Source organism: Hibiscus syriacus, unplaced genomic scaffold (genome assembly GCF_006381635.1).
Source record: "Hibiscus syriacus cultivar Baekdansim isolate YM2019G1 unplaced genomic scaffold, ASM638163v2 tig00112688_pilon, whole genome shotgun sequence".
NCBI lineage: Eukaryota > Viridiplantae > Streptophyta > Magnoliopsida > Malvales > Malvaceae > Hibiscus > Hibiscus syriacus.
The window spans coordinates 32,931-44,563 of record NW_024063384.1 but is presented as its reverse complement, the minus strand read 5'-3'; the positions used below and the strand labels follow the sequence as shown (position 1 = coordinate 44,563).

The 11,633-nt window shown below is 37.5% G+C and overlaps 1 protein-coding gene across 2 annotated transcripts; it reads right to left on the bottom strand.

The window, feature by feature from the left end:
• Positions 1 to 514: 514 nt before the first annotated feature.
• Positions 515 to 3,213, bottom strand: LOC120182597 (serine/arginine-rich SC35-like splicing factor SCL30A). Of its 2 annotated transcripts, XM_039187527.1 has the most exons (6): positions 2,957 to 3,210; positions 2,622 to 2,699; positions 1,752 to 1,916; positions 1,034 to 1,159; positions 811 to 926; positions 515 to 759 (listed from the first exon to the last, which is right to left on the bottom strand). In XM_039187527.1, exons 1-6 carry the CDS (start codon positions 3,097 to 3,099, stop codon positions 647 to 649), a joined length of 741 nt encoding a protein of 246 aa, XP_039043458.1. In that variant the 5' UTR covers positions 3,100 to 3,210; the 3' UTR covers positions 515 to 646. The 2 variants fall into 2 exon arrangements, with proteins under 2 accessions (XP_039043458.1, XP_039043457.1); XM_039187526.1 differs by having other exon boundaries at positions 515 to 926; positions 2,957 to 3,213.
• Positions 3,214 to 11,633: the final 8,420 nt, after the last annotated feature.

Genomic DNA, 11,633 nt, shown 5'->3' with positions numbered 1-11,633 from the left:
AAAATTTTTAAAATACTATCAGAATCAGTAAATAATATTAAAAATATAAATAATCACTAATATTTATTATATATTGTTAAAATAAGAATATAGTATATTATTACATTAATTGTTTACTAATCTAAATACCAATTTTTCTAGGAAATCTAAATACCAATTTAAATGACATAAAACATATGAACTGTGTTAATTAAATTCTGACCTTGTACATAGAAAAAAAAATCCTCCAGAATTTAACCTTTCTTCAGAACAGATGAGAACCTAGGTATTGACGTTAACGGGGCACCCATGTGTAATTTAATTCAACAGGTCTAAACATTCATGACTACACAAACGGAACTGATTGTAGTGATAGTATTAATGTAAAGACCGCATCGTTTGCCTGCGTCCAATGCTTCATTCATACACAATAAACTAAAGATACCAGAATAATTTCAAAGGTTGCGCCAAAGAAATGGGTCACCGACAAAACAGTTCCTCAATTTCAGTACTAGTTAACATAGGCCCTTAATAAAGAATATCTCAGTAGCACTAATTCCATGTTTAGCATTACCAGTCGGACAAAATCCACCAAATTATCCCAACAAACTTCAGCTTAAACACCAGCCTCCCCCACCAAATACACCAAACGATAGCAACACAGATATCATTGACTGGGAGACCTTTCTCTATTTAGTTCCCTCTTGTACTCCTCATGGTATGGACTCCGGCTTCTGCCTCTCACTGGGCTTCCAACCTCTCTTGGGCTCCGGCTTCTGCCTCTCACTGGACTTCTAACTTCTTTTGGGCTCACTGGACTGCAGCTTCTGCCCTGGCTAGGGTCCTGGCCCCTGTCTAGACTCCGGCTTCGACCCCTTGAGCCATTATATGGTGGAGGAGAACATGAATACCTCTCTCGGCTGTAGTGTCCTTGCGGTGAAGGAGATCTGCATGGAGCAAGCATCATGGTGTAACATTCACCTAGAAGACATAAGCCTATGAAGAAGAGAGTATTTAAGATGATTTAGAGTTGAGGAAGAAACACAATCACTACCTTGAGTAATGCCTATCTTTAGGAGGAGGGGAATAATCATGACTTCGAGACCTGTATCTTCCATGACGTGGTGGAGAGCGAGAGTATCGAGGAGGGGACCTTCTCCTATCACGATATCGACCTCCTCTGGGACAAAAAAAATTGAAAGTTGAGACAAGGAAAAAGCATAACAATTTCCTATGAAATGTAGGGCAAATCAAAACTATCCTAGGAATTTTCTTTGCTCCATGCAATTTATGAATATGTTTAGCATCGCAAAATTGTACACAAGCATGCAAAACAAAGAATATAGAAACTACTAAATACACATCATCCAACATCTATTAACATGGATATTAGCATATCAACATTGCTCCCAAAGACACACGGATAAGCTACATACATCTAACAAAATGTTACTTCAAAAAACCACAAGCACCTCAATAGGACCATTTTACTATGCATCATCTCCCCCAAAGGAAGTTGAAAATTTTAAGCAAATTAAAATATTCCTACATTCTTTAAATTACTAAGGGAGATTAAAAAAATAACCTATACCAGTTATGAGATCAGGGCTAGAAAGGCTCAAATGGATGCAAGTTCAAAAACAGTAACACCTACTTTATTTGGAAGGTAGACAATGAAATAACTTCCCCTTGACAAATAAAGGAAACGGAATGTGTTTTATAACTGTCCAAAAACATAAGTTAAAGCTCAGTAAATATACTGGAAAGTGTACCTTCCTCGCTCTCTGTGCCTCATTTCAGTAGGTTTCTTCCTGTTTTCTTCAGCAAAGACAACAGTCAACTCTCGACCAAGAAGAACCTGCCCATCCATCTGGTATTTGGCTTCAGTAGCATCAGCAGGATCAACATATTGGACAAAACCAAACCCTCGAGGTTCCCTGAAAAATTACATGAAAGCATGACTTCACGGAAAGAGCAGAAAATAAAATCTAACAAGGACTTGCCTGCTAACATTGCAAGTATCAGTTTAAAGATCACTTGAAAATCTTCAAGACTTGGAACATCTTCACAATGTATTCAAACCAACCAACTTTCTTCCAATCGTCACTACCACTAACATCATCTTCAAAAGAACTCTATTTACTTGATTGATGTCTTCAAAACTTTATTTTCACTGTTAAACCTCAAGAACTTCAAATTAACACACCCAATTTGTGATTACAAAAGAGTATACTTAAAGGAATGCCCCAGCATCAGAATGGTTATTCAGATTAAGGAGCACGAGCGGGGCGTGCTTGGCAAAAGCATAGAGAAATAGATGTGTTTTTAAAACTTTGCTTGAACCCCTAAATTAGAGAGGAGAATTTTGAAGAACCACAAATTTCTCAATTGACAATCTAAATGGAATATCAAAGTTAAGAATTTTCTACGCTAAGAGAAATCATAAAAACGTGTGAAAATGATGTCAATCATGGAAATTGAAAATAAAAAGGTTAACACACTAGAATTTCTGTGGTTCCAAAAAGAATGAAATGTCGCCAAACATGGCTGTTGATGGCCTATACCACACAAAACCCGTGGTAAGGTTAAAAAGAGTAAACTAAACAAATGAAACATTCATATGACGACAAATATAACCTTACCCAGTATAATAATCCTTGGGCATATAAATATCTTTAAGAGGGCCAAATCTTTCAAATGGTCTGCGAAGGTCTTCAGGCCTGCAAAAGAAATAAATAAATAAATATCAGAATGCTTCTGGTGGAAAACAAATATTAAATAATTTTACCCAATACATTAACAGAGACAACAATAACGGGTTAAAAGTTCACATCAATAAATAATCTCCCCACTGAAATAATTGCTACAATACAATGATACATTCAGCAATGACAGACCAAGAACATAATTTCCTATGAATCAATCATAATTCAAATTTCAAAATTCATAAGAAATAAGATCTGAGAGCAGAAGAAACCTGCAGTCATGGCGGAGGTTGCGAACCAAAAGACTCGTAGGAAGATCGCGAGCGCGACCACCGTAGCGGCCTTTGGGACTAGGGCTCCGCCCTCTACGGCCGTAGCCTCTGGGCGGAGATGGAGTATAACTTCTGCCTCTCATTTATGGGGGGTTAAGGAATACAAACGGTATACCTATCTGCAAAACCTTAGTATTGAAAGAGCGAAGAAACCAGGTGGAGGCAGGGTTTGAAGAAAGCGGCAAAGGCAGAGGAGGTAAAGTTAGGGTTGGGAAAACGGGATGATAAAATAGATCTCTGGAATTTCCCTCTTTGTCATGTAGCGTCTCTAGGGTTACCTTCTCTTTGCTCGCGCCACGCTTTTTCATGCTAATTGATAGTTTGCGAATGTTTTGAATAATTTGGGCCCATTTGTTCGGCGAGGCAGCCCAATTCTAGAACCCATACTGCTTGGCAAAATGATTGTTCCGGTTTTTTTTTAATTAAGGGTATTCAAACGGTTGGTTCAATTGTTGACCGAACTATTTTTTAAAATTAAATTAATTAAATTATTTTTCATTAATTATTAATTAAATAAATTTTTTAAATAATTAATAAAATTGAACAAATTTGAATTTTTTATAATTTTTAGTTAAAATTTAATTAGACTTTAACAATTTAACGAGTTCAATGTGGTTAAAAAATAATTGATTCTTACATTCTAATGAATTAAAGCTTAAAATATACATCTAATATATTTAATATATTTTTAAAAAAAACTAATTTCAAACTCCTTTATCCACATTGGCTACTGACAATGTTGTCCTGGTCACAATTCTGTCGTCGAACACTCTATTTAATCGTAGTCTAACGTATGACATGAGGAATTAACGTTTGAATCGTCAGAACTGTCACAAGCTGTCGAAATCATTTAGTCGTTGTTACCATCGATTTTTCATTGCAATCACAGCGTGAAGCATGGGGTTTGGCCGGTGAGGGTTCAGATATTCGCATGTTGTTAGAATTTCGATCGATTGACAGCGTTGGTGGCGACCGATCGTAGATTGAATTAGGATTTTTCAGAATTTTGAGATTTTTATAATTTTAGAAAATATTGAGGTTTTGTCGGAACCGTCTTTCGGTTGGGCTCGAAATTGGCCTTCAACTTGGATTAAATGAATTGGAGTCGCCACCGATTATTTTAAAGAGATATTAGGTAAATCGGACACCATCTTACCTGATCTACGTTGTACTAGAAACGTGTCGGGTTCGGGAGTCGGTTACGATCAAGGAAGGATTAGCACCCTTGAACCGCCCTTTCGGTACCAATTAATTTTTGGTTGTCTTAATTGCGAAAATTAGAAATTTAAATTAAAATTTGAAATATTCGATTTGAATTACTTACCTCGTATGATTTGAAAGCGTACCCTTAAAAAGTCAAGACACTTGTTAGAAGGAAAAAAGTAATGAAAATAAAAAAAAACAATTAAAAAACAAATGAAATAAGATAAGATAAGATAAGAAAAGAAAATAAAATAAAATAAAATAAAGTTAAATAGGAAAAATATAATAAAGGAAAAAATAATAAAAATATAAAGAAAAAGAACAAGGGAAAAAATAAAATATATAATAAAAAACAAAAACTAGAAACTAGAAATTAGAAATAAAAAAATAAATACAATAAAGATAAAAAATTAAATAAATTAAATAAATAAAAGAGAGTATATATAATGATAATAATAATAAAGGGAAAAAATAATATATATATATATATATATACACACACACGTATAAACAAAGTAATAGAAATAAAAGAAATAAAAAAAAAAAAAAAAAAAATAATAAAATGATAAAAAATAAAAAAATAATATATATATATATATATATATGTAATATCGTATAAATAAAAAAACAAGAAATATAATAATAATAATAATAATAATAAAGATAAAAGGATTAAATTAAAAGGGAGACAAAATTAGGGGATGAATTTAAAAGGAAAATTGGCATGTAAATTCGATCTAGGGGCGAAACGAATACTATAAAAAATGTGGGACCTGAAAGGGGATTAACCCCTATGATAAATGAATAAAGCATGAAGTTTCCAGACTCTAGGGACCTGACATGTGATTTACCCAAAATAAGTAAAATGAAATACTCCCCCCTTATATTCCTGTAACGTGTGAACACAAAAAATCCAGCCCCCTTCTTTATTTCAATTCCAATATTTTCATCTCCTTTCCAACAACCTCCCAGCTTCCTCATCAGCTTGTGCGGTCTGCTTCTGAGCTTCTTTCGCCTTTAAAGCCTCTGTATATTGCTCGGTTGAGCCCTTTTCGTCTTCTCAGAGTTCAAACAAAGTGAAATAGAATATGCAAGCAACAAAACCCAGCCGAAATAAAGGTAAAAATTATACCTTTTTTATATAGCTTCAAGATTGGTACAAAAGCTTCGATCTCATTGGTTGTAGGATTTTTTCTTCTCGTAATCGTATGATCTTGTGTGTGTAATGGTGTTGATTTACATGGGTATTTATAAGGTTCTGTGAATCCTACTTTTAAGAGTTTAAATCCTAGTGAAATAATGATATTTGGGTTCATTCCTATTTCATGCGTGTACGATGCCTTAAGAACCGGGTAGTTGACCGAGAGCTTCGACTGTTTTGGGTTCGTGCATCGTGGGGAGTCTTTACTGAAAGGGAAATATGGTTTACGGGTCCACTGCTGGACCCGGGTCGCAACTCCAGCGGGTCTTGGTTGTGTAACTTGGGCTGCTGCATTGGGCTCGTACTTCAGGCTACTATTGGGCCTACAAAAAAAATGTGTACATAATTAGGACGAAATATGGTGTCTACAGCTGCCCCTCTTTGCTCATTATCGTGTAACAAAAATAGAGCAAAGATTACAAGACACAAATTTCGTCCACATCGAATATCCCTTGTTGTAGAGTTGAAATCCGATGACATGATTGATTTGTCATAACCCATCACGAAATGACTCCATCGACTTGAGTTTGAGTTGAACTCAAAATTTTTGAGCAAGATATCCTTCGTTGCGAGGCTGAAGACTTTGGTGTTGCTGTACTACAGATGACTCATTCATCGTGAAGTTGGGTCCATCTTGAAATGATATGAAATTGAAGCCGTCGTCCGGAATTTGAATTGGAACGTGACTTCTCGTCGTCAAATTTTAGTCAACTTGGGTCTTCTTATCAGTTTAAAGACCTTAGTTAAAAATCTGACTGGAAAGTAATTCTTTGACTCCGCGCTGTGGTTGATAAGCCCTCGAGTTGAATGGAATCGAACTCAAAGGGTCTTCGTTGATAGATAGTTTTTATCGACTTAAGTTATGCTGTCGATAAACATTTTTCTTGTTACTGAGGCACAGTTAACCCAGGTGTTCTTCTTGACTTTGAAAACATTGATTGCAGCCGGACAGTAGTGTGATTAAGGTATCATCGAGCTTAATAGAGTCGAACTCGACAATTTTATTGACAAATAGCCCTTCTTGCCTTGAGCTATGTTGTAAATGATATGACCTCGAAGTTGAGTGTAATCGAACTCGGGGGTCTTTGGCAGATAACCCTTCTCGACTTAAGCTATGCTGCAAATGATGTGCCTTGGAGCTGAGTGTAATCGAACTCAAAGGTCTTTGTTGACAGATAACCCTTCTAGCCTTGAGTTATGCTGTAAATGATATCCCCTTGAAGCTGAGTGTAATCGAACTTAAGGGTCTTTGGCAGATAGCCCTTCTCGACTTAAGCTATGCTACAAATGATATGCCTTGGAGCTGAGCGTAATCGAACTCAAAGGTCTTTTGTTGGCAGACAACCCTTCTAGACTTAAGTTGTGCTGCAAATGATGTACCTTGGAGCTGAGTGTAGTCGAACTCGAAGGTCTTTGGTGACATATAACCCTTATAACCTTGAGTTATGCTGTAAATGATATGCCCTCGAAGCTGAGTGTAATCGAACTCGGGGGTCTTTGGTTGGCAGATGACCCTTCTCGACTTAAGTTATACCGTAAATGATGTGCCCTCGAAGCTGAGTGTAATCGAACTCGGGGGTCTTTTGGCAGATAGCCCTTCTCGACTTAAGCTATGCTGTAAATGATGTACCTTGGAGCTGAGCGTAGACGAACTCGAAGGTCTTTGGTGACAGATAACCCTTCTAGCCTTGAGCTATGCTGTAAATGATATGCCCTCGAAGCTGAGTGTAATCGAACTCGGGGGTCTTTGGTTGGCAGATAGCCCTTCTCGACTTAAGCTATGCTGCAAACGATGTGCCTTGGAGCTGAGCGTAATCGAACTCAAAGGTCTTTGGTTGGCGGATAACCCTTCTCGACTTAAGTTATGCCGTAAATGTTGTCTTTAAAAAAATGGCTCCCCTTCACAAGTCTAAGCTGGTCGTAGTTCTTCAGGTGGTTCCTCTGAGCGGGTCTGAACCAAGTAATATGATTTTTTTTGGATGACTCATCTTCACGGGAATGTCCACTGATAAATTTTGTCCGCTGGATATCTTCCGTCATGGAATTGAAATCTGGCTTGAAAGTGTTAACTGGAAACATGCTACTCTTTGTTGAGTTGAGTTGAGTTGAATTAGATTTGATCCGAATTAGTTCTCGAACCTATCTGAAATTGGTTCTGAGATCTGTAGATATGTCAAGTAGGTTGAGGTGTAGCTTCTCACTGTTGAGTTAAGCAACCACCATCGTTCTTCAAAGGCGCTTGTGAATCGAGTATCCTTCATCCTGAAGTTGAAACTTGATTCTAAAAGCTGCAAAAAATCATGTATGCCAAAATGATGAATGTGAGGCACTTAAGTATGTTTAAGATGCATGCAACATGAATGAATTATGCGTTATCTCTTGGATGAAGTCTCGTGCTTTGTCTGCCAGTTTGGTCCTTGAAATCGATTGTGCCCCATTTGCTTCTCGAGCTTTGGCTTTATAGATCTTTTATATCTGAGACTGTTCTATTTGAAAACGTTTTTCCTTTTTCTTGTTTTAGGAGAGAGAATGATAAAAATACTGAAAAATATTGTTCGTAATTGAATCAAATTGTAAACATGAGTTCAAAGAATATCAAAGGAATCAAGAGCTCCTTTAATGCTTTCAGAGTTACAGCTCTTTGACAAATGTTCAAATGGATGAGTTGGCTTTAGGTTGGCCTCCTTTATAAGGTTTCGGTAACCCACAATGACATTTTTTTTAAATATCGCAATATGCCTTGGCATTTCAATTGGGTGCGGACAAAATGTTGCAACTAGCATGATAAATTACTAGACCTTTTATTTCGGTCCTCTGAAATCTTCCATTTGTTCAAGCTTTGTAGGCTCCTCTAACAAAGGCAGTGCAAAAATATCGGTCTAAAAATGAAATTCTTGAGTGCTCGTGTGTAGTTGACTATAATAGGTGTTCCTTAACTCCCTTAGTCCATCATTACCGAAAATTTCTTGCTTAGATAAATTTGATTTAATTTGCCGTTATCTGGCTAGCTGAAATCCATAAAGCCGGGGAGTTTAACCAATTGCTTTAGAGGGACAACTTAACATTATAATCATTTTTATCAAGTTAACTGAAGGGTTCATCTCATCGCAGAGTCTTCGGCCAGACAATAGCAGTGGAGCAAACACCGAATCGCCAAGTGTTCGAGCAATGCCATGGTTTGAACGTAATCTATTCATAAGGCCAGGGCTTTCAAGTTTCCTCTATAACCAATTGCCTTAGTGGAATAGCTCAGCTTTACAGATTTAATTTCTTAAGATTGTCAAGAAGAATCTGTTATAGTCTAGGTGTTCTTGAAATTCAAAAATTTCATCTTTAGAGTTCAATTTTCCAGCAACTGACCTAAACTAGATTCACTTACTCGACTATTCCATTTGTAAGGATCATCATCGTCATTGAACGTCTTAAATAAAAAACATAGTAATTGTCATATGCAAATGATGCCCCGTGTTGTCCGCACCTTATGAAAAGAAAAGGTTGTATTGGTTAATTGTAAGAGCAAGGTACGGTGTTTGAGGGTATATTCTGGGTAAGGTCAAGGTCCTTGTTTTAAAACATGTTACTTTGTCAAAGATCCGAAACTTTGAACCATTCACAGAGTTTCTTAATTCAAATGATATTCAAAGAATTGCAAGTTTACAAATGTGATTCATTGCTCGTCATCATTAAAGTAACATAAATTTATTCAAATGTTCTTACAAAAACTTGAAAAAGTGGAAAAAAAACAAGTTCAAACAGAATGCCTCAAATGATGAAATGATCTCCCTCACTTGGATGCCCCCAAGTTGTTGAAGTCGATCCAGTTCTGGTTACGCATCTTTTGTATGACCCTTTTGAATGCGTAACAGTTCTCAATTGTGTGCCCTGGGACTCCGCAGTGATATTCACAATGCGCATTCTCATCATACCACTTGGGGTATGGGGGTTTCAAGGGTTCAACCGGGTATGGTGACACTACATGGGTGTCAAGAAGTTGATGGTAAAGCTCTTTGTAGGTCATGGGAATAGGGTCGAAATGTTCCCTTTCCCTATTTGGTTCTCTTGAATCTTGTTTAGAAGTATCTGACGGTACAGCTGCAGTTGATTTTGGTTTGGAGATCGTAACACCTTTACTGGCATGGTTGATGTTGTTAATCTCTCCATCCCGCTCTCGCATAGGAGGTTTTCTACTGGCCTCCCATCCTTAATTTTGCCTTGCTTTATGCCCGACTCGACCATTTCTCCAGCCATAACCAAGTCTGAAAAGCTCCCTGACGTGATCGCAACCAAGTGTCCAAAGTATGGGGTTTTCAGGGTCTGTACGAAAAGTTTTCGGGTTTCCATTTCATCCAACGGTGGATGAACTTGCACAGCCAAGTCCCTCCACTTTTGTGCGTATTGCCTGAAACTCTCGTTATGCTTCTTTTCCATGCTTTGTAGCGTAACTCGATCTGGCCTTATGTCATTGACATGCTTGTATTGTTCTAGAAATGACTTGGCCAGGTCCTTCCAGGTTTTGATATTTGATCGGCTCAGCTGGTTGTACCACCGAATGGCTGAGCCCGACAGAATCTCCTGGAAGTAGTGGATTAGGAGTTGGTCGTTTCCTCCATATCCTGTCATCTTTCGGCAAAACATGGTAATGTGAGCGGATGGACAACTGTTTCCGTCAAACTTCTCGAACTCCGGGGACTTAAATTTTGGAGGAAGAAATAAGTCCGGGACTAGACTAAGTTCTGCTGCATCAATTTCATGGTAGTCATGGTCTCCTTTGACTACCTTCATTTGGTTCTCCAAACTGTTTGATTTTTTCATCAATCTTCTTCGTTTTGTCATCTTCGTCTAAATCCAATACATGGTAATAACCTGGATTGTTCCTAGTGTTAAATACAGAGGACAAGGGCTCCGTTTTTGCAGCAGATGAGTCCCCTCGAAGTTCTGGTAAGATTTCAGGTGAGATAACCACTTGCGGGTAGGTTGTATAGTTACCCCTTCCGGTGAACCTGTTCCGGGCGCACTGGCCTGTTGTAGGCCAACTAACTTGGCAACGATCTGATCAACCAAGGACTCTTGGTTCTTTGTGATTGTTTCCAGAGTATTTCGACTGTTCTGGTTTATCTTGTCTTCTAGCTCTTTCTGTAGTTTCAACATATTCTCCTCGATTTGTGTAATTCTGGCTTCCATCCTCTTCTTCTTCAAACGAGTGTTATGTGGATGGGGTGTGTCAAACTCTTGAGATGGTGTATCCAATATTTACTCCTTTTAATGAGACATGTATATGTTAGTTAATGTGAATGCAAAGAAAATAACAAAATGCAAAACGTCTAAATGCATGATGCATGAAATGATCGAGACATTAATCCAAAAATGTATTTGTTATTAAAAATAATCCTTATTGGGGACAAAAGTGTTTTATCTTTTAAGAGACAAGAATATTCTAACAACTTCTGACATGTTGACTAGTCTTCTGCCTTCGTCTGTCACTGGTTGGATAACCTGTCGAACCGCTCCGACTTATGCAGATGATGAGTTGTTTGCCCCAAAAAGAGTCTCGAAGGACTGCACCTCCGGCGTCCACTCTCTACCGAGTCTATTCCCTAGCAGCAACACCAATGGAGCCCTCTATCGAAGTTTTCTTCTTGAATTCGTCAGCAATGACATTCAACTCAGCTAGGGTTTCGCCGTCTTGTTCTCGTAGTTTTTGAAAGGAGCGTCCGGGTCTATAACCTTTTCCTCGTTTTGCTCTGCAACCTTTGGCAGTCAATTCTTCAAAGATAGACTTTCATTACTTGGTGTATACCCGGTTCATCCTGAGTCTTTTATAATGCACCAGAGTGATATACTCTTCAATTGTGGGGACCACATAGTCGCCTTGTAGATTGTCCTCTGCATTTTCATCTATTGTATTACAACCCCTTTGTCCATTAATGCAGATTATTCATATTTAACAAACACGTTTTTGGTGGGTCAACACCTCGTTTTAAATGATACAAATGATGAACACAAAATAAAAGAGAACAAAAAATAAAAAGAGTTAGTGAGGTAAATCAAAACAATAATAAAAATGAAAAAATCCTACCCCATATGATATCTACCCCACATGCTTTAATTCCTACCCGGACATGATCTCTATCCCGCATGCTAATTTCAAACAAATCCTAACCGCATATTTGTCTAGTTCGCATGCTTTTGAGCAGAAAATAAAGTAGGAAATAA